Below are 24,835 nucleotides of genomic sequence, written 5' to 3' on the forward strand. Positions count from 1 at the left end.
CCTATGAACGAAAAACAAATTTGGAGGACAGGAACCAGAAACAACCACTGAATGTTGGGTCCATGCACATAAACAATATGGCAAGGTTTTAAAACATGCTTATACGCGCTCAATTCTTCCCTTACATTGAACAGTGGTGTAATAACTGCACGTAAGAACTGTGATAATCAGTTCAAAATGGCTTCGCACAAAATAAAAACAGAGAGAAAAAAGACACAGCGTACCGATCTTAGAGAACTCGGAGTGCGTGAAAGCTAATTCAAAGTTTTATTTCATCTAATAAATATGTTGACAGGATGTAAATGTTTAATGTTCATTTGTGATTCCTTTAAAATTTATATCAAACTCGTTTTTAAGTGTCGGAAAGCCATAAAACTTTAATTTAATATTAACTATATATACGTATATATGAACAACTTTGGGTTTTCAAGTATGAACATAGAATATTGGTATTATCACTTTACAGGTTCTGTGGTCGCCATCAATATCCTGTTGCCGGTTACGGCGTAGCGGGTTTTTTAAAAGTGTGCACCACACTTTTGGTTTTATTTCTTCATAGACAGAAAAAAAAATTTGTCATTCCTTATAATTTAATTCTAAATTCCATTTTTAAGGAGTAAATCATGAAAAAACGTTGATGATGTCACGGTCACATGACAAAATTATGTCCATGAGCTGATAAACAAAAAACTTTCAGCCAATGAGAAGACGTGCTACATCCAAAACTAGATTATTCAACTATATAATACGAACGTCATTCCTAACAAATTCCTAGCATATATGTAACTTTATTAAAGATGTGATATTTAACCATTTTTTTCCTCCTTCATGCAATATCAGGTTAAATGATAAAATTCCATTTTGATGTTATGTAATTGTGAACTTCTATAGATAATTTTATTGCTCTGTAATAAGTAGAACGATAAGACTAGTATCAATCTTTCCGTCTCGTGTTGTCTAGGTAGGTGTCGTATTGACACGGAATCTTACTTCTACAAGTTAAGCGTGATATTTAAAGGGACAATAGCTGTCAAATGTGTGCCAACCGAATGTATGTAAACCTGCAAATATGATTCAATATATACTAAAAGCATGACTATTTTTTTTTATAACTATTTTTGAAAAGGTTGAAATTATGTAAGTCAAAAACTTTAAGACGAACTTGAGACGCATATTTAGTATGCGTTGGTGCATGTTTCCTTAGGTTCATTTATTCTTATGTAAAAGTGATCATCTTCAAGCATGCTGTTCTCAGAACCTTACATGTAAGACAGAATAAAACGAGCCTTATCAAATTGATTTAGAAATAAGGAGATGTGTTATGATTGCTATGAGACAACTATCCACCAGAGTCAGAATGACGTGCATTTCAGAAACTATAGGCTTTCAACGGCCTTCAACAATGAAGAAAACTAATACTGTAGTCAGCTATAAAAAGGCATGACAAATTGTGAAATAATTCAAACGAGAAAACAATAGGCCTAATTCATGACAAAACAATAATCGAAAACCAATATGACAGACAGCAAGCAACGACAACCACTGAACTACATGCTCCTGACTTGGGACAGGCACATAAAGAATGAGCCAGGGTAAAATATGTTTGTTAGCACTCAACATCCCCTTTATTTGTAATTTAGTCGCCAAAAAATAAATGAAGACTGTTTACGTTGTTGTTTCTGATGAACTCTACAATTAATCCCAGATAGTTTTAAATTTTTAGAAAAGGTTTGATTGAAAGATTCAACAAATATATTGCTATAATAATTTATAACAAATTTTTCAAATTTATGTGGCATGAATGCTCATCATTTGGTACAAGAAATATAGATTCTATGCATCGAGTGTGATACGATATTTCTCCACTTGAGACAGTTAAAGCTTGCCGAGGTTTTTAAATACGTAAAATTTAACTGTCAGAAGTGGAGAAATATCGTATTGTACGAGATTCGGTGGTGGAATCTGTTTTTCGATGACTTTCAGACGATATATATAGACAAACTTCTTTTATTTCAAAGATCTGCAAAAAGATGTGATCCTTCTATGTTACGCCATCAGACATGGTCGCCCTTTTCACACGTCCTCACAATAGCAAATTCAGAGGAAAGCAAGGAAACTTGACGTTATAATTATAATTTAATTTTGATCAATGAAGAACTGAGATCAAATGAACCACACTGTGATTATAAAAAATAAACAACCGGTCGTGGAAATTGTAAATCGTTTAAGAAACTGAAAAAGAAATATACCAGTTTTTTGCCGTCCGAGGTTCGCCAATTTTTTATCAGCAGGCTTTTTAACGAACTATGCCTGTACCTAGCTAACATAAAAATGCAAATCAAAAATTGTTTGACCGTTCATCCTGGGCGCTTTCACCAACAGTTTGTTTGATTAAGCAATATTATTTTACATTGAAGTAGTGCTATAGAACTCGACTAGATAAAATACCCTTAAGGCTTTGCTAAATACTGTAGACCTACACAGAACCAACCATACAATACTTTATTAAACTTGAGTCGATAAAAGGTATATATAGAGACTAGTTTATTTCGAAGACAGGATGTTGACCACTGCATGTTTTTGAATTATTTTGTATTGTTGGGTGAATCCCTCTCTATAGTGGACTCTCGGCGCTTTTCTTTCTTCATCATACCAACAGATATAATCAATGTTTAAATGAAAATAAACTACAAAATTGTCAAAAGTACAAATCTCCTTTATTAAATTAGAATATACATTCAGTGTCAAATAAAGCAGTTACTATGTTCTCCAATAAACTAAATTATTTGAATATAGGTATTGATAACTTTTAATCGACCGAAGAAAATAAAGCAAACCTTTATCTACAAATACATATAAGATAGAAAAAAGAGATATAATGCACAAGTTTGAAGATGTATGGAAAGGGGCATTGAGATAGGAGAGTCCTTTTTGCGGGTTCAGTCAAATGCTCAAAAGAACCAACGTTGTTAAGTTGTGTTTTACGTGACTATGTTGATCTTTGTCTAAACATATAATTGAAAGTTCATTATCTGACCACAAATGATCTGTGTCTAAACATATAATTGAAAGTTCATTATCTGACCACAAATGATCTATGTCTAAACATATAATTGAAAGTTCATTATCTGACCACAAATGATCTATGTCTAAACATATAATTGAAAGTTCATTATCTGACCACAAATGATCTGTGTCTAAACATATAATTGAACATTATCTGACCACAAATGATCTGTGTCTAAACATATAATTGAACATTATCTGACCACAAATGATCTTTGTCTAAACATATAATTGAAAGTTCATTATCTGACCACAAATGATCTGTGTCTAAACATATAATTGAAAGTTCATATCTGACCACAAATGATCTGTGTCTAAACATATAATTGAAAGTTCATTATCTGACCACAAATGATCTGTGTCTAAACATATAATTGAAAGTTCATTATCTGACCACAAATGATTTGTGTCTAAACATATAATTGAAAGTTCATTATCTGACCACAGATGATCTGTGTCTAAACATATAATTGTAAAGTTCATTATCTGACCACAAATGATCTGTGTCTAAACATATAATTGAAAGTTCATTATCTGACCACAAATGATCTATGTCTAAACATATAATTGAAAGTTCATTATCTGACCACAAATGATCTGTGTCTAAACATATAATTGAAAGTTCATTATCTGACCACAAATGATCTGTGTCTAAACATATAATTGAACATTATCTGACCACAAATGATCTTTGTCTAAACATATAATTGAAAGTTCATTATCTGACCACAAATGATCTGTGTCTAAACATATAACTGAAAGTTCATATCTGACCACAAATGATCTGTGTCTAAACATATAATTGAAAGTTCATTATCTGACCACAAATGATCTGTGTCTAAACATATAATTGAAAGTTCATTATCTGACCACAAATGATTTGTGTCTAAACATATAATTGAAAGTTCATTATCTGACCACAGATGATCTGTGTCTAAACATATAATTGAAAGTTCATTATCTGACCACAAATGATCTATGTCTAAACATATAATTGAAAGTTCATTATCTGACCACAAATGATCTGTGTCTAAACATATAATTGAAAGTTCATTATCTGACCACAAATGACCTGTGTTCAGTTTGATACTTTTGTTTCCACGATGTGCATGTAAATGAACAAATACCAATAGTTACGAAAAGTAGAAATGATTTTATCCAACCGTTAGAGAGAGTAACCAAGAGTACAATATACATGTACTTATGTTAAATCTGATTTTATAATCAGCATTTTTTTGATAATAATTTTACCACATATTATCTAACAAAACATTATGATAAACATGTTTCGTCTGCAGGATACGGAAAACGAAGATTGAATTATTTCTCTGTTACGAATAGTAACTCATGTACTCCCTCCTTCTGCAAAAAAATCTCAAAGACTGCTTTGTTGATTTTCAATCAATTGTTAGATCGAAGTGGCAAATATCCTTTTTGCTCTTAAGCTAAGTCTTCTCCAGTGTGATTTACTGTATAGATTAAATAAGTACGTTTTGAACAAGTTGGTTTAAAATTTTCCTAGGGCTAGTAATCTATTAGTGATAACTGATTTGTGGAATTATACAAAGGAACTTTTTTAACAGCGTTGATCCTTTTTGAGAAATCAGTACCGGTGAAAGTGTATAGAGGGAAGGAGTCAAGGTTCGTAGAACATCAGGTAAAATGTATACATACATAAGTAAACAACTTTGCACTAAAAAACAGAAATTCCAAATCTTCATAAATTTAAAATAACTTTTAACAAAGAAGTAACCCAAGCCTGCAAATTTAAACATTATTTTGAAAACATTCGACATTAAAATTAAAGTGAATAAGGTAAAGAAAAGGTTGAAATAGTGTGCACAGGTTTAACAAACATTAGAGTTATACAAAGTTTCAGACCGCTTTGCAGTTATATCGGTATAATGATTAATAAAAACAAGTCGTATGCCATATATTTATTGCAGTTTAAAAAGTGATAAATTATTAAAATTGAGCTGAAATCAAAGTTATTATTAAATTATAACCAACGGTATTTATATAGAAACTATGAATGGTAATATGTCTAGCAGTGAGAATATCAAATGCACTTGAAATGGATAAAAAATAAACACAGTAAATGAAGTCGTCACATGTTACACCAAAGTAATAGTGTTTCGCCCATAAAAAAGAACGAAAGCAAAAAGAAAGATAAGAAGAAAACCAAAAGATCAATCATACAGCGAATTAATCTTTTTTAAGCAACCTTTTGTTATTCATTTTCTATTTTCTCCCTCTGACAACTTGCCAGTAATTGGTTATACTTTTGGTATTTTTCGGTTAAATAGACTCTTCAACATTTGTATATGCTTTGGATTCTCAAATACTTTTTCCTCGGTCAACACTGAAGGCACTATATATCGAAATCAAATTTGGTAGCATTAAATGTTTACCATAAATTATGAATTTTGAGAAAAAAAACTGATGTAGAGGAAGAAAATATGATTACGGTCTCTTCATCTACAACTGTGATAGGCCCGGAAACACATCAATCGCCGCCCTTGTATTCATATAGAGAGTATTTTTTATAGTTTATTTTTCCCCTAAGTTTTTAATTCCTGTGCCAATTTTTACGTGTTTCTTGAAATTGGCTAATCTTCAATATAAGACAACTCTCCATCAGAGACCAACTTTTTCATTTATTAAGGTATGATGAACTAGTGATTATTGAATAGGATGAAAATGCAGAATGTAAAACGAAGGTATTGTGTCATAAATAGGTAGTTTGTGCTGATACAAAATCGTCCATTTACAAAAACGTCCGACATCTTCATCAAAAAAGACAAACAAAATAAACGTAGATTTGTTTAGCATATTTAGAGGTAAAGTAAGGGTTGAAGGTCCTTACTATACACTATTAAAAATTTAGTCTGGAGTTTTAATCGTTTTTTAAACTGTAAATCGTATTCAACAATGTAATACGGCTTATAATTGAAGCGTGCAAAACATAACATAATATGAAAGCATGAAATTATAAGTAAAATAAAGTTGAACAGAATAAATTGACTGATTAGCTATCTAAAAAGTTGAAACGATGTCTTTCAGCTAGTTTAAAACATACACAATTTTATTTTTACAGTTTTTGTTATATCTTTTATGATGATTTAAAAGGTCCGTATGCTTTAAATTGATTGAATAGACTGTTTGATAAAGGCTTGAAAGATGAGGCGTTTTAAAATACTCAGATTTTCTACCCTAGACACGGACGTCCTTAGCAAAGTTTTGCATACCGTTTTGGAAAATTTGGTTTTTCTTGCTCTTCAACACTGCTGTTATTGATTTTCCTTGCTCTTCAACACTGCTGTTATTGGTTTTCCTTGCTCATCAACACTGCTGTTATGATTTTCCTTGCTCTTCAACACTGCTGTTATTGATTTTCCTTGCTCTTCAACACTGCTGTTATTGGTTTTCCTTGCTCTTCAACACTGCTGTTATTGGTTTTCCTTGCTCTTCAACACTGCTGTTATTGATTTTCCTTGCTCTTCAACACTGCTGTTATTGGTTTTCCTTGCTCTTCAACACTGCTGTTATTGATTTGGCACTGTTTTGATTTTAGTGCACTTATGATACTTGTGTTGTCGAAATTCGCGTCTGGCGTACTAAAATCTTTGATGATGAAATTTGACAATCACAAATAATAAATTATGAAGCAGTAACAATGATAACCCGTACTTATCATGTATTCAATAGTTAAATAAAAAGACAAGTAGCTCAAAAATACCGGAAAATAATACAGTCAAACATACGAAATCAATATTGCTATTAGCCGTCATCAATACACTTGAAAAATAAGAATGAAAAAGTCAAAATTAAAAATGTTTATACAATAATTTACATAAACATGCATGGTTGGCAGATACCTTTAATGTATCATCGACAAAAGTATCCAGGGCGCTTTCGTATATGCATGATCAACAGGTTGGTATTTAAAATAAGGAAATAAAGAAGATTTATATATACGTGTATATATCATTTATCCTCGACTCTTATCCAAATTTAGGCCTTCATTTATAGTACAAAAAAATTAAAACAATACTATTTATACGTGTCAATCTTACCTCCTTCTGTCCCATTTTTTGGTTCAGTATACAGAAATTTAATAAACTAAACGAAATAACGAAAACAATAATCCAGCGATCAGTATATAAAAAGAGTTGGCACAAAAAAGTAAATCATGTGACCAGTGACGGTTCGTTGGACAAGATTTCGTTTCACCTAAACAGTCATATGATTTACAATGGGTAAATTCTTCATAAAGTTTTTCTATCATAACGTGTATTGGTTTAAATGCAGTATGAGTTAATCAATACTATAATACATATATACGTTAAAAGATGTTTCTGTTATGCATAATTCAAATAAGATATAAAACAAAGAAAAAATTAAGGTATAGTGCACTACATAACGTTATTTTTAGCTACATTTTATGACTGACATTCTTATTTCGTCTTTTTTTTATATTGGAGAGAGAGGGGTGAACATGACCAGTTTGCTCGAAGACCTCAACATAAACACAACTTGAATGACCAACATGAAATATCCCAGTGCCAGTACGGATGCTGCAACGAAACTGTTGGTCATTAAACAAGCACAAGATAGAATGGATGAAACCGAGGCATTACAATCCCAGTGTGATTAGATCAAAAAGGATAGCGCGTCGCTGTTTTTGATATCCTGTGGTGTTTTTCGTTGATGGAGAATATGTTCGTTGTTGTTCTGTGGTTTGTATGTTGTGTCGACTATTATATTATTTGTTTGTGCGTTTCTCTGTTATGAATGTTCTTGCATGTGTTTGTGCTGTATTTCTGTTACGTAGTGTTTTAGCGATATTTTTTAACATTGTCATAAAGCGGGAGGTTTGGCATGCCATGAAACCATGTTCAACCCACCATGTTTTCTTAAAATGTCCTGTACCAAGACAGGAATATGTCAGTTGTTATCAAATAGTTCGTTTCTATGTGTGTTGGCGTTTGTTTTTGTTGCACTTTGGTGTTCCTGTTGTTCCTTTATTTCCTCTTATAGTTGATGTGTTTCCCTCGATTTTGGTTTGTAACCCGGATTTGTTTTCTCTAAATCGATTGATGACTTTTGAACACCGGTATACTACTGTTGCTTTTATATATGAAACAGATGAAGAAAGATTATGATGCAACGATCAAAGAACTCGAGACAACGTTGATGGACAAAGTGGGCAAGTCTGAATGTGTCTCTGCCAGCGATGGTAAGATGAATAACGACATAGATATGCAACACCATTCTATTCGTAATCTTTCCGAAAGAAAGGTGGCAGATGAGCAAATGACGAAAGGCCGATATGCAAAGAATTGACAAGAACTGATGTAAACAATGCAAGAGAAATACAACGGACTGATGAGTAAAAAATAAGAACATCAAGCACAACCTGGAAAATTTTTAGGGTTTTTGTTTAATTGCTGAGAGATTAAAACGTAGATCCGTTAACGATTCAGCATCCGAGCATGGACAAATTGTTGATTGAATAAAATCAGCACTTGAATGTCTCGGTAAAACCTTCACATTATCCCAACCTTTTCAGTCTGGGCTAATTGCCAAGACAATAAAGATAGCTGGGAGTTTGTTTTGTTACTGCATGTCTGATTGTTTATTCCAATAATTGATTGACTCGGGGGAACCCTCTCCTTTTGATGTAGCTCTTTGACTCCGTTCCAGGTTCGCCTTTGCAAGACTTTTTCGATGCGGTACTCGTCCTGATCGGTCTTCTGAAGTCCGGGATCGTAGAAAGAACCATGTTTATCCTCATCGTTGAAATCCTTGAGATGGTAGGTCATGGTTGAGTGTTTAACACTTTGGAAACGCTGAACACTTCTTCGGTCTATTGACGGATATGGACCAAGGTTTTGGTGTTCCATTAGCGTTCTCTCGTTTATGCAGATTCGTACCAGGTCCCGTAAAGTTGCGCCCCGGAAGATTCTCCAATCATCTCCACCGGTAAGATGTTGATCAGTTTGTTCATTAATCCACCACCATTAGTACTCACGAACTGGTACTTCCTTGGTCCACCAACAGCACATGTTCATACTCTCCCTCGCCGCCCGTTGCTAATCATGATCTTGAAGCAACTACTAGTACTCGTCTCCGTCTTACTTTTGCATTTCATTTCATTTAAATAAATTTTAAGTTGAAGACATCTCATACAATGAAACTACAGCGAAAAGACACAACAACCTACTCCTTCCACAGAGATAGATCAGAGGAATGATCACAGGAAAGTCAGTCTGGGGTAAGACGACGGTGTTAGATTAAGATCACTTGTACGTCTTTGGGGAAGCTCTTCACTTACCAATCTACCAGCTCTTGAAAAAGGTTCTGGTTAAATATGACATACGCGTACTCTTGTCCATCAAAGATAAGTGTCTCAAATCACTAATCGATGTCGTTGGCGTACTACCCCCACCGAGTTGACGTAACGGTATCTACGCTTTCTTCTTTGAGCAAGGTGAAGACGTCTGCCTCTTCCAACAAGCCTCTAAGAATCTCCAACCCACTCATCGTGACTACTCTTCGGACCTGACCTTCGAGGAGCTTAAGCCTTTGCGTGAACGGCATTGCTGCGAGCCTTACGGGTTTGCCACCATCGATTTGACCAAGGGTATGGATAATTATCAAAAATTCCTTACAGCAATACCTTTTTTCAAGTGGGTCTCATTGGGGTCTAAGCGTGACCCGGGATTGCCGATTTTTTGTAAGCGTGTCACGTGAAAGTCAAATTATTGTGGCGTGAAAACGGGAAATGAAGTCTAGCGGGACACGGGAAATTACAAAAAAATGAGAATTGCTTACGTACATTGTGTAAGCGGTATACGGGAATCTGACAAAACAGTAAGCGGGATCCGGGATCAGAACCCCCAAATGAGACCCCCTTTCAACACCAAGAAGAAGATGGAGACCTAAGGTGTGCTTGATAAAAAAAACCAAAGTGGAATATATCACTTTTTAAGAACTATTTTAGGATGCCGTTAATATCGAAAGTTATTTCACACAATATTGCAAAAATGATTCCTGAAGTGTGATAAATAAGTCGATACCATAAAAAGGAGTGTTGCTAATATTTGTATAATTTCGTTTTTTTTAAATAATTGTTTACGATTCTATTTACATGAATACGTGTATTTAAATTAGAAATAAGAGCGAATGGATCCTTGGGGAATGAGCCCGGGCAAACATGTTTACTATGCGACCGGACCCAACACCATCAAAAGTTTTGAATGTTTAAGTCTTAAAATGTGCAGCACGATGTTATGGTACATGTAAACCATATTTTATTGTCTTTAAATTATTTAACAGGAAATGAAATTGTAAAACGCATCAAATAATGTCTTCCACTGCTAAATTATATTTAAAATAGATATTATTGTGGATATGAAATGTTTTATACATTTTTTATTATTATACTTTTTTTAATTAAGTTTGAATTTGATGCAACTTTTTGGAATGTAGGTACGTCTTAAAATTTGCTGCTTCCGGAATTGCTGATATCGGAGTGGCTGCTAGTGAGTAGCTGCTAGCTTGAGTCTAGCGACATACTCAGTCAATCATTGCACTTGAATTCTAAATAGTTACGACTTAATTTAACAAACAATGTAACGACTACAATTCATAGTGCATCTCTTTCTACAAGAAATACAAGAATATGTGTCCGTAGGACACCATGTCTCTTTCGCACTATTTCATTTCCAGTTTCAGTGAGGCACGAAATCTGAGTAAAAACTTAAATTGAAATATTTCCTAACCAGTTCACTTCACAATAAACAAGCTTGTATTGTAGGATCTTATATTATAAACTTATAAGTATGGATTTCCTTTTGCTTGTGAGAAAGCTGTCTTTCTTTAGTGGATTCTAGTGGAAAGCTGTTTCATTAGTAACTATACCACATTTCCTTATTTTCTATATAAGTGTGACAGAAATGCAGTTAAGCATAAGACAATATTTGTAATTCAATGTTTAATTGTAATCCATGATAAATTACCCGTTTGAACAATGCCTTAACGAAAACTACATGGAAAATCATCCTTTTATCCTTGGTTGCTATGAAACTCGTTGTTGCTAGAGTGCTCTCCTTGAGGTCCGCGCTCTTGGTATATAAAGACACCGATACATTGTGCGAGTTTGGTCATTTGTATTTGGCTGTTGATGAGGAAAGCATCGATAAATTATATACAAATTAACTCAAAGATCTTTTAGAAGAATTTGGAGCTGAAAAGTAAGTTGATAAACCACTAGGATTAAGTTGAAAGCTTGTGGTTTGAAGCAAGCGGTCTAGAAGTCTTTACGATTGTTGCAAGCTACCGGGTTGTTCTGAAACTGTAATTTCCCACGGGAATGGTCGCAGTCCCTCGAACAGGTAGTTTGTGAAAGTCTGGTGACTTCGGTGCTTCGGAGACTGGGTGTCTCAGAAACTAGGTGTCTCAGAACAAGGTGTCTCAGGAACCTATGGTTTTGAAGCTTGTCCTCTTATAGTTTTTGAAAGGTTATAATTGTTGAGCAAATCGGTTGGGACCTCGGAGTCAGTGAAAGGATTAAGGATAAATTGAGGTTATAGTTTTTAGACTACTTTTTGATACAAAGTTAATTGTGTAAATATTGTTGTTTCTTTATTAAGTTTCAAAGTTTAAAGGTTGGTCTCGTAGTTTTTAGTAAAGCCTCCAAGTTGTAGTTAGATTTTGAGTTAATTAAAAGATTGATATTGGAGTATCTCAGATTCTGTGAAAACGGATACGAACAGATAGTTTATAAGCCAAACACGTTACAAAATTGTTAGCAGCGGTGGGATCTGAGAGACTTCAGTATAATATGTAATTACATTGTTTGATTGTGAGTTCATTTTCTATTTGTCCTTGCAAGAAGCAATACATTGTTTTGTAAATACATTGATTGTCAAGTTGTGTAATAAAATATTTTTGAAAAACTTGTTTAATTTATTCTTCAAAATATGTCGCGAACATACAGAGAAGATGATATGTTGTATGACCCTGATAGTTATGAAACAAGAAAAATGACAAGGGAGATAGATAGATTGAACAGGGAAATAGGGCGCATACGAATTAAAAGTTTTGAAAATGCCCCAGACTTTGCTCAGTCAACTCCTATTAGTCAAACAACACATCCAAGACAATCTGACTCTGGAATTGCTACTGCCAGAATTCCGAACCCTGACTTTGGTACAGGCAGCAACATATTCCAAAGTACAAACATTGGGATAGGGGCTAAGTCAAAAGTTATGCCAAAGCCTGCAATACCCGATAAACATATCCCAGCTTCAGTAAAATTAACACCAGAGATGAGAACTTATTCAGACTCTGTTCTTGAGACAAACTTTGTAACTGAAAGGCGAAAGAAAAATTTGCCAAAACCACAAGACAAATTAGGTACATATAGGGGAGACAACAAAAACAAAAATATCATAAAGCCCGCTACGTTTGACGGACAAGGCTCATGGATAGATTACAAGTCTCATTTTGATGCCTGTTCAAGTATTAATGGTTGGACAGATGCAGAAAAGGGTTTGTATTTGGCAGTCTCATTGAGAGGACAAGCTCAGGGGGTACTAGGAAATTTACCTACAGATAAAAGACAAACTTTTAAGGAACTTGTGAGGTCTCTCGAAGAGAGATTTTCGCCTGCCAATCAAACGGAATTGTACCGAACACAACTACGGGAGCGTCGTCAAAAAGCTTCGGAAAGCCTTCCTGAATTAGGTCAGGACATAAGACGCTTGGCGAACCTTTCATATCCGACTGCCCCGAATGACGTAAGAGAAACTCTCGCTAAAGAGCAATTTATCGACGGACTCATGAGTGTGGACATGAGACTTAGAATTAAACAAGCTAGACCTGCTGACCTGAATGACGCGGTTCGGCACGCCGTTGAACTAGAAGCTTTTAATAAGGCTGAAATAAAGCGAGAGGAAGGGAAAGGTTATTTAAGAGCTACAAATACAGATGCGGACATCAGTGACACTAGCGACAAAACAGTAGAGCTACTTAAAAACATGCAGACAGCTTTGACTGATCTGCAACAAGAAGTAAAAGTCTTGCAACAAACTCAGGGAAAAGGGTGGTTTCCTTTTAAAGGGAATTCACAATTCCAGAATCGCAAGAAACGTGGATGTTTCAATTGTGGGAAATTTGGACATTTCAAGAAAGATTGTTCCGAAAGTAGTGTAAAGAGAGCACAATCGAACACCCCAAACGGACCTGAAGTGTCACACGAAAAACAGAACGGTGTGATAGGAGTAAATAAATTAGCAAATGAGGCTGGTATGTTTATAGAAGCTAAAGTAAATGGTTCTAAAGCAAAGATGCTTATAGACACAGGGGCGACAGTATCTCTAATTTCCAAAAAAATTATTTGACAGTATGCATTCTCCTGTTCTGTCACCAATGGACAGAGAGATATTGACTGCAAATGGTTCTCCCTTAATTCTGTTTGGGAAAACTATTATTGACATTGACTTAAATGGATATGTTTGTTCAAACATTGCTGTAGTAGCAGACCTAAACATAGATGGTATATTGGGAATAGACTTCCAAAGAAATCAAAATTGTGTTATCAATCTTACTAAAGGTAGTATTTGGGTAAACGGAAGAGAAACGCGTTTACATTTTGAAGGTCAGATAGGCTGCTATCGAGTATCAGTAGCAAGAACTGTACAACTGCCTCCTCGTAGTGAAGTTTTGGTAACTGGAACTATCAGAGGACCAGTTCTACCAAACCAACAAGTTGGTATTGTTGAACCAACACAAGAGTTTGTAGACACAAATAAGGGTCTTTTAGGTAGAATATTGGTAAAAAATCAAGAGAAAGTTCCACTCAGGTTTATGAATTTGTCTGATGAAACTCAAACAATTCATGAAGGTACAATAGTGGGGCAGTTGAGTCCGGTCGAGGAGATAATAGTATCAGAACCCAGTGAAACAATAATTAAAAGCTCATTACCCGCGCATATGCATCAATTGTATAAAGACACAGTTGAAAATATGTCGGAGGATAAAAACAAGCTGGTTAAAAATTTTCTTTCGAAATATTCAGATGTGTTTTCAGAATCAGATTCTGACTTAGGCCGGACAACTGTTGTTAAACACAGCATTAAAACACATGAAAACATGCCACATAAAGAACCCCCAAGACGTATCCCTTTTCATTTACAGCCTGAGGTTGATAAAACAATTGATGACATGTTAGAAAAGGGCATCATTGAGCATTCAAGCAGCCCTTGGGCTTCAGGGGTAGTTTTAGTAAGAAAGAAAGATGGTTCTACGCGTTTTTGTGTGGACTATCGCATGCTCAACAGCTCGACAGTTAAGGACGCATATCCTCTACCTAGAATTGATGATTCCCTGGAGCAGCTCTCAGGTGCAAAGTTGTTTTCAACGCTAGACCTTTGTTCTGGATACTGGCAGGTAGAGGTTGAAGCTTCAGATCGGTTCAAAACTGCATTCGCAACAAGAAAAGGGTTGTTTCAATTCAGAGTACTCCCCTTTGGATTATGTAACGCACCAGCCACTTTTGAGCGGTTGATGGAGACGGTATTAGCAGGGTTGCAATGGGAGTTATGCTTGATATACCTAGACGATATAATTGTTTTTGCAAAAAGCTTTGAAGACATGTTGAAAAATTTAGCTACCGTTTTCGACAGATTGAGATCTGCCAAGTTGAAACTTAAACCCCGAAAATGTACTTTGTTTGCTACAGAGGTAGAATACTTAGGCCATATTATTTCCAAAGATGGGGTTGCTACAGATAAAAAAAAACTGGAAATTGTTCAAAACTGGCCAACGCCATCAAATGTTACTGATGTTAGATCATTTTTAGGATTCTGTAGTTACTACAGACGATTTGTAGAAGGTTTTGTAGCTATTGCTAAACCTTTACACAAACTTACAGAGAAAAATAAAGAGTACGATTGGTCGCATGAATGCAATGAAGCTTTCTTTAAACTTAAAATGTGTCTGACCACAGCGCCTGTCCTTGCTCATCCCGATTTTACAAAACCGTTCATACTTGACACAGATGCCAGTGGAACCGCAATTGGTGCTGTACTTTCGCAGATTCAAGACAATACCGAAAAAGTCATTGCCTATGCTAGCAGAAGTTTGACGAAATCAGAGCGCAAGTACTGCGTTACAAGAAAAGAACTTCTTGCAGTGGTTCACTTCTCCAAATATTACAAAAACTATCTGTACGGTAAAAAGTTCAAAATTCGTACAGACCACAGTTCGCTTCGCTGGCTCCTAAATTTCAAAAATCCTGAAGGACAGATGGCGAGGTGGTTGGAGGTGTTGTTTTCTTACGACATGGAAATTGAACATCGGCCGGGTGCCAAACACAAGAATGCTGACTTTTTAAGTCGGCTGCCATGCAAACAATGCAATCATTGTAATATAGAGAAAGAAACAGCGGTTGGTTATTCACAGAACATTCAAACTAAACATAGCAATGAATTGAACCAAGTCAGTGTTGTTACCGAGCTCCAAGAAGCTCAGAATGCTGATACAAATATAAGTAAGGTCAGAGAATGGCTAGAAAAAGGTGAAAGACCATCCTGGGAAGAGGTTTGTGGCAGCTATTTTATGCGAAGTCTTTGGAGTCAGTTCAACCGACTCTGTATCGAGAATGAACTGGTATGTAGGACTTGGGAAATTGGAAGTACAAATATCACATATTATCAGGCTGTTGTACCTTTATGTGAAAGACGAAAAATTCTCGAATATTGTCATGATGTCCGAACATCAGGACATTTGGGAGTCACAAAAACGTTAAGTAAGATAAGACAGAGATTTTATTGGCCTGGGCAACAAGATGATGTACGGAGATATGTTGCAGGCTGTGACAAATGTACCAGACGTAAACGGCCTTTGCAAAAGAAACGTGCTCCCATGCAGGTTGTTCAGGCAGGGGTTCCCATGGAGAGAATTGCAACTGACATTCTGGGTGAACTTCCTGAAACAGAAAATAATAACAAATACATAGTAGTTATATCAGACTACTTTACTAAGTGGACAGAGGCATTTCCTATGCCAAATATGGAGGCACGAACTGTGGCAAGGATACTTGTTGAAGAAGTTGTGGCTCGATTTGGAATACCATATACGATTCATTCAGATCAAGGAGCACAGTATGAGAGCAAGTTGTTTTCGGAGATGTGTAACCTCTGTGAAATTGACAAAACAAGAACTACTCCATACCATCCTAAATCAGATGGTATGGTAGAGAGATTCAACCAAACACTAGAAGTTATGCTCAGCTCGTACGTTCAGGAGCATCATAGAGATTGGGATGTGCATTTGCCATATGTAATGATGGCTTATCGAGCCGCTGAGCATGAAACAACGGGTACAACTCCGAACTTACTCATGCTTGGTCGTGAGACAACAATGCCCCTTGACTTAATTTATTGCATGCCTACGAGTGTGAAACCAGTTCCTACTAATCAGTGGGTATGGGAACTTAAAGAGCGCATAGAAGATGCTCACACATTTGTAAGGGCACATATGAAACAAGCAATACTAAGACAGAAAACATATCATGACAAGAAATTGTCCTGGCGAAAATTTGAAAAGGGGGATGAAGTATATATATTTTTCCCACAGAAAAAGATAGGGTGTTCCCCTAAGCTAACATCATTTTGGAGGGGCCCTTTTAAAATTTTGAGGAAAATGTCTGATGTGTTATATGAGGTTAATTGTGGCAGGAGTGGCAAGCCACAAGTTATCCATTGTGATAGGATTAAGGAAAAACAATCACAAATATTAAGAGAGGAAGACGTTGATTTAATTGTTAATGAACCAGTCATAGAAAACGAGAATGAATCATATACTGATGAGTTTACTGATGTTTCTTCAAGAGACAACATTCGCCCAAGACGCGAAGTAAGGCGTCCCGAGCGATACCAGGACTTTATTTGTGAATTTAGATAGAATAAAGTTGTATTCTACAGTATGTTGTATGTATTTGAATAAAAAAAAAAAAAAAAAAAAAAAAAAAATGTTTCGAAGAGGATCGAGAAATATAATGTATATCTAAATGTTTTGTAGGTGATGGTAAAAACAAAGGTCACACCAAGGCTGACAAAGGAAGTGAAGTTAGTTATGAAAGAAACTTGTCCATTATGCAAGAAGGAGTACAGCGACAGTGATAAGCTGAAAAATCATGTATTAACATGTGCACAGGACAAGAGCAGATTGACCTGCTACCAGTGCAACCAAATGTTCAAGAAGGCGGCATATTATACACGTCATATGAAAAGGTATCACCAGCACGAAGATGTTAAAATAGTTGAGGTACCTCACGATAAAAAGGAGGAAAAGAAAGAACCGGACGTTCCATTAAAGGACAAAGATGACAATTCAGATGAGTCAGATTCATTTTCCGATGACAGTGAATCCTCCTCAGATAGTGGAAAAGAGTTTTCCGATCCCGGGGAGTTAAAAAACCTGATAGGAGACCTCTCAGGTGGAGAAAGCTTCGATGATGAAAAGGACAGTCCGAGACCAGAAAATGATAAAAGTAAGTCTGAAACAGTTAAGCTTTGTGATAAAGTTTGTCTGGAAGGAAGAATCACAAGAAAGCCAACCAGACCAGAGAAAGTTCTGGCTCCAAGAAAGGAGAAGTTACTTGAACTGTTGAAAGAGTCATCAAACAAGCAAGATATAGAGGGGAAAATCCACAGTCCAGATTTATTCAGTGATAAAAAATCCGAAAATAAAAGTGAAACTGAGCAGAAAGAACATTCAGAGTCTGAGTCGCAGGTGACCAGTGAAAATCAAAAGAAAAAGAGACAGAGAGAAAGAGACAGTACGCTTCAAGATAAGGCTTCACAGGTCGAAGGATTAAAATACAGAAAATATATCAAGACCGTTACCAGATATGTTGAAAACAACAGAGAGGTTGAACAGACAGTGTTGGAGGAATTTCTTTCTTATGATTAAACTTTGATCTGTTATTGCAGGCAGCAAAAGCAGTAATAAATATTCTTATTTCGTGTTGAGTTTTGTATAAGTCCGTCGGATGGGGACGTTAAATCCGAGGTCCCATGTGCAGGGAAATGTCACGCTCTGTGCATGTAAAAGAACCCTCATGTAAGCCATTAGTGCTTCTTGTCGAGGCAAAATTACTTCAGAACCTATTTTTAGCTATTTTCGTTTACAGTGGCAATCTCATTATTCGAATTTTGGAGAAGCTAAGAACTAATCATTTATAAAAAAAACAGTAAGCAGTTGCTTTAAGTTGATACAAATAGAAAAAAAAAGTATGTTAGTCATGCGAGGACGCATGAAATCGGAGGCGTGGGTAATGTGACAGAAATGCAGTTAAGCATAAGACAATATTTGTAATTCAATGTTTAATTGTAATCCATGATAAATTACCCGTTTGAACAATGCCTTAACGAAAACTACATGGAAAATCATCCTTTTATCCTTGGTTGCTATGAAACTCGTTGTTGCTAGGGTGCTCTCCTTGAGGTCCGCGCTCTTGGTATATAAAGACACCGATACATTGTGCGAGTTTGGTCATTTGTATTTGGCTGTTGATGAGGAAAGCATCGATAAATTATATACAAATTAACTCAAAGATCTTTTAGAAGAATTTGGAGCTGAAAAGTAAGTTGATAAACCACTAGGATTAAGTTGAAAGCTTGTGGTTTGAAGCAAGCGGTCTAGAAGTCTTTACGATTGTTGCAAGCTACCGGGTTGTTCTGAAACTGTAATTTCCCACGGGAATGGTCGCAGTCCCTCGAACAGGTAGTTTGTGAAAGTCTGGTGACTTCGGTGCTTCGGAGACTGGGTGTCTCAGAAACTAGGTGTCTCAGAACAAGGTGTCTCAGGAACCTATGGTTTTGAAGCTTGTCCTCTTATAGTTTTTGAAAGGTTATAATTGTTGAGCAAATCGGTTGGGACCTCGGAGTCAGTGAAAGGATTAAGGATAAATTGAGGTTATAGTTTTTAGACTACTTTTTGATACAAAGTTAATTGTGTAAATATTGTTGTTTCTTTATTAAGTTTCAAAGTTTAAAGGTTGGTCTCGTAGTTTTTAGTAAAGCCTCCAAGTTGTAGTTAGATTTTGAGTTAATTAAAAGATTGATATTGGAGTATCTCAGATTCTGTGAAAACGGATACGAACAGATAGTTTATAAGCCAAACACGTTACATAAGTACACTAAGTTTCAAGTTGATTCGAACACAAACTACCTCTTAACGAAACTTTATTTTACCTTAAACCAAAGTCTTTTTAATTAACGTAACACGGAACGGACATACAGACAGGAAAACGTTATGACCTTCTAGTATAGAAACGTTATCAAAAGTATTTTGCGACTTGTGATTTGTTTTAAGTGCAAACAATCAAATGCAAACGAACTCTTTCGTAAATTCATTTTTAGGCATCAATATTGTTAAGTTGACATAAAAATTAACGACACAAATACGATGTTATCCTTAAAACCTTAATAAACCCCAACTAATTATTTCCACGTCAGGTATGTGATCGTCGAATATTCACTAACTATCGTTTTTATTTTCTGGAATAACAGTCATCTTCTCTGTCTCCAACTCATAAAACTTACCAACAACAAAATAACAATGGAAACTTACTGTTGCCCCAACGTTACAACTGTACGTAACTATTTTGATATAAATTTATCACGTTTGTTCAGATTACCTAATGAATCAACAATTTTACATATATTTTCATAAAATGCTCTGAATTTTAGTGACCATTTTATAAAAAGTATGACTCTGAAGTGAAATAAATATAGTATACTAGCCCTTCCTAGTAGATAAGTAATACTAGTAACCTTCTAAAGTATGACTGAATAAGAAATACATTCAGGACTTGTTCAAGTCCCCAAATTTAAAGATAAAGAATCATTTAAGAGTTGAATGCTTCTTGTTGTAATTTCATTGGGATGTAAAGGAATTGACCGAAGCACATATTGTATGAAGCGCGGAAGCACACGTTTGATGCTTTTAAATACCTATAAAATAACCAAAAGCAGCATTAACATTACATTTATTTTAATGGCATAACCATGAAATTACGAGATAAATCAGGCTTCTTTTGTTTTTCTGTGTATTTTTTAACGTTGTTAAAGATAGCACGTGCAGTCATATATATTGGGAAATATAATATATACATTTTGGAATGCCTCGACCAATCAAAATTACGAAATCGTATGAAATGTCTATGTCATGTACTAATAATTATTTAAAAAAAAGATATGTCACCATTATTCCAGTTGAATAGAAGTAATATTATTGAATGCTTTGTCAGTTATATTAGCAGTGTCAGACAATTCATGATTTGAAGTTTATGTGTTTCATGTACACAATTAATTCTGAATGCAAATGTACATTGCCTATACGGACAACACATTTGCAAATAAAATCAAGGAACGCGTAGCGAGCGCAAAAAAGCAAAGAGAATGGAAGCACAGTCGATCCTTGGGAAGACACATTTATTAAAAGAATGAAAAAAAGCTAGCATTATCAATTGCCGCTATATAGATGATGTTCTCTCACTAAATAATTCAAAGTTTGCTGACCATTTTGAACGCATCTATCCCATCGAACTTGAGATAAAGGATACAACAGATACAGTTAATTCTGTCTCATATCTTGACTTATATATAGAAATTAACTATGAGGGTCGGTTGTGGACAAAACTTTACGAGAAAAGAGATTATTTCAGCTTCCCAATTGTACACTTTCCATTTCTAAGAAGCAACATTTCAGCAGCGCCTGCATATAGAGTATATATCTCCCAGTTGAAACGATATTCTAGGGCTTGCAGTTTCCTATCATGATTTCCTTGATAGAGGGTTGCTACTCACAAGGAAGCTATACAACCAAGAGTTCCAAGTACTGAAGTTGAAGTCATCCCTTCAAAAATTTTACGGACGCCATCACGAGTTGGTTGACAGTTATGGAATATCTGTTTCACAGATGACGACGGATATGTTCCAAACGTCATAAGCACAATCCCGACCTCCTTTTCCCCGAATGTGACTTACCGAATTAGACTTATCACCGGGTTTGTACTTACATGAGCAACACGACGGGTTCCACATGTGGAGCAGAATCTGCTTACCCTTCCAGAGAACCTGAGATCACCGGCGGTTTTTGCTGGGGTTCGTGTTGCTTAGTCTTTAGTTTTCTGTGTTGTGTTTTGTATGCTGTTGTTTGTCTTTTGGTCTTTTTCTTTTCTTTGCCATGGCGTTGTCAGTTTCTTTTTGACTTATGAGTTTGGATGTCCCTTTGGTATCTTTTGCCTGTCTCTTATCAATGTAGCATGAGCCGGAAACAATAAGGGAAACAACACACCAATATACACATATATGAACGTGAACAATGGAGAAAGAGAGATAAATCAGTATATATATTGATACATGTAACATTCAATACAATATACTGGCGGAGCACATTGCTGTATAATATTTCCAAGAAAGCTTCGTCAAAGCTATGTCAAAGTTTATCTACATTACCTAGATGTCAATTATCATTCTTATGAATAAAAAATAGGAAATAGTTTAATTTGGTACACATGAAAGAAGACAGCATTCGGTAATTCTAATGATTAACCTACAGGTTGCTGTCCCCATTGGGGCATGAAAATTTTTATTTGACTATGTTACCTCAGTCCCCGAGGGTATCATCAGCTCAGTAGTCAGTACTTCGGTACTGACATGATTTATAACAAACTTTTCTAAAATTGTCCGTTTATAAATTTTGAAATTATAAAGAAACTAAGGTTTCAACTCCCTCAGGCAAAGTTGACCTTAGATGAATTTGGCTATTTGTTTTAGGTATTTTTGTTATATAGCTCTTTAACTGTTTCGGTACTTCCCTCGGATTTCAAATGTTTCGCATTGAACGTTCCTGATGAAGGTAAATCCAGAAAAGCGCTTCGAACGCATGAAATTATTAAACGTGTTGTTTTCAATTTTTTAATAACTTGTGACTTCTTGTAACTATGTTATTTCTGATCCTGTTGAATAACATTGCACAACACGATATAATAACACAAAAAAACATCAACAAAAAATAAACCACTTGTATATATTTCGTTAGAATGATATTTAAAAGTACAAATGCATATCTTAAATCAATTATTTCTTTGTAGAGATTTAATTGTTTCTTTGATGTGACATTACTAAGGTTATTAAACCTATCTCTGATCGTCATTAAATTTTGTCAAGTGTTTACGAAAGTTATTATTTTTAATTTATATAAATTTAAACTATGTTTTCAACGACACATCAACAAACATAAAATGAACAAGCTAGACGATGAAATGAAATTAAAAGATAAGACGTTATTTTCTTTAAAAAGGATCATAAAATCACGTGTTGTTTAAACTGTAGAACTCTTAGCATTAGACATTTGCGGAAACTGTCATACACCTACGATTAGGATTACAATTACACTTACAGGTAGCATTTAAATCTTGGGTCGTTTCAAAGTGTAAATAAAAACCGTCGGTTCAAAACAAAGACTAACTCCTATGATGTTTTTCTAACGAGATCAATTAGAAAAATAAAACGACAATTATCTTTCAATGCAATGAAAATATAAAGCAGATATATATTCGTCTTTACATATACTGGCCCGTGTTTTAATAAGTGATCATAGAAATCTTTCAAGATGGTTGAAATGCCTTTTACCGTCAAATTTTCGACTATCATTAACGACAACTTGATTCAATTTATATTGTGGTTTGTCAAATTATCCTTATTTGTCAGAGGTCTCAATTACTTAAACTTTACCGTTATAATTGGAAAACATATACCATGATTCGTCAAAATCAGTTGATTCTTTTTTATCGTCATAATGAACTCTATGTTTCTTTGTAGAGTTTTTGTGGACTTTGTATTTTCGTCGTTTTTCTTTTGACCATGGTGGAGTCTTTTTTCTATGACTTATGGGTTCTAAATGCCTCTTTGCATCGTTTCCTTGTTTAAAAAAAATAAAATTAACTTAAGTTGCATTAAACATAATTTTTGTACATGCATTACATTTTTCAATTAAATCAAGAATTTCCAAGCATAGACCCCTCCCCCCATCTTAAAGCACTCAGGTTGTCTTTTAAAGTACACGGATTTCTGTTAACCGAATTTTAGATTGAATGTAAGTCAAACAAGTTTTTTAAACGATGACTTTTTTTTTTTATTTCTTTAGAAATAAAGTAGTTAATATATGTTATCAAATAAAACTATATTACATCATTTTTGACTTAAATGCTCTTTGCTTGTAAAGATATTTGAATGCACACGAATATTTAATGGATCCGATTCTTAATCAAACACATGACACATCATTTAAAACGAGATATTTTTATATTTCATTAAGAATAGATTATAAGCTGATATTTTGAAAAAATCGCCAACGTGATATTTAATTACATGTATCATTAACGTCAAGATCGAAACGTTATTGTTAAAAGAAATCACGCACTATTTAAGTCGGTTGGGGAGCATTTGCGGATACAAAAGTGTAATCGTATAAAAGATGTACGACTTCCAATTACTATATACCGCCCGCTTTTGTAAAGCGAGTAGAACTATTAATACAGAAAAATAAATAAATTATAAGTGTATTTCGTGCATTTATTTTATTTTCCCCCGTTATGGATGAAGAACACAGGTTAACCATGTCAGCATTACCTGCCCTGATGCAGACTCCACCAGATGTAAGGTACACATGTCATTCGTCATCTGATTATAACCCTGGTAGTCCTAGCTTGACCACCGACAAACCAATCTTTTACAATCAGGGAAATATTATAGGCAATGATGTATACTTTTGGAATTGGAGAAATGTGTTCACTTGTTTTGCAATCAAACGATATTCCTTTTACCGGTCAAACTCCTGAAACGTTACTTTAAATGGTAGCCGATGTTAATGGTCTCTTCAGACAGATAACCGGTTGGGATCATAAGCTTTCCCCGGGAAACACAATTCTTCTTTTATGTTATGGTTACGATCGTACCTGTCTTTTCATATGATTTCTGAAATAGTTTGACCTTTTGACTACCAAAGATGAAACACATACATGTATACATATTTCAAGAAACATATAACCGCCTTCTTTGGGTGATTGGCAGAACTTACAAGGTGGGTGGCCAAAACTTCCGTTTGCAGTAGAGCTATAGACGGAAAGTTTGTGGCCGATAACGGAACCACAGGAGCAGTATTCTCCAGGACACAGACATTGTCACTGCATTCACGCTCAAGTTGTAATATTGAACGAAGACAGGATATGTTATTTTGAGTGCGGATTTCTGTGGCATCAGCGATATATGTTGATGCGAAATTTAGGACAAGAATTACCTTTTCCGACTGAACTGTTTTTGCTAGGCGATAAAATATATCCGAACTGATATCCAGTATTGACTCCTTACATAAGACAAACCCCAGAATATGCAGAGGAAGTGTAGAAAATTAAATAGACATATTACACACTAAAGAGTAGAGGTTGAACACGCCATCGGAGATCGAATTAAAAAAAAACACAAAGTTATGGGGCCTTTGTGGCAATTCACATCTGTTGTGACCATAAGTTTCTGTATTTGTGTGTCGTCGAAAAGACTTATTTACATGAGAAAGAATATCATTTCATTTGACTATGTATCTCAATTGGGTTTATTATTTTTATTTTGAGAGGACCCCTTGTTTTTCATCAACTGTAATCGTAAGTCTAAGTGTAATCCTAGGTATA

At 35.1% G+C, this 24,835-nt stretch overlaps 2 protein-coding genes across 2 annotated transcripts in view; one reads left to right on the forward strand and one right to left on the reverse strand.

Annotated features, from left to right (window-relative positions):
• Positions 1 to 7,286, reverse strand: part of LOC127716477 (sodium-dependent proline transporter-like) — a 44,592-nt gene extending 37,306 nt beyond the window's left edge. The window contains exon 1 of the mRNA XM_052222701.1: positions 7,143 to 7,286. Within this exon, the coding sequence (XP_052078661.1) occupies positions 7,143 to 7,157 (15 nt within the window). The 5' untranslated portion in view covers positions 7,158 to 7,286. The remainder of the gene's footprint in view (positions 1 to 7,142) is intronic.
• Positions 1 to 24,835, forward strand: part of LOC127716481 (pleiotropic regulator 1-like) — a 474,697-nt gene that overhangs the window by 372,869 nt on the left and 76,993 nt on the right. The gene's annotated exons all lie outside the window — the stretch shown is intronic.

Source organism: Mytilus californianus, unplaced genomic scaffold, assembly GCF_021869535.1.
Source record: "Mytilus californianus isolate M0D057914Y unplaced genomic scaffold, xbMytCali1.0.p SCAF_9, whole genome shotgun sequence".
NCBI lineage: Eukaryota > Metazoa > Mollusca > Bivalvia > Mytilida > Mytilidae > Mytilus > Mytilus californianus.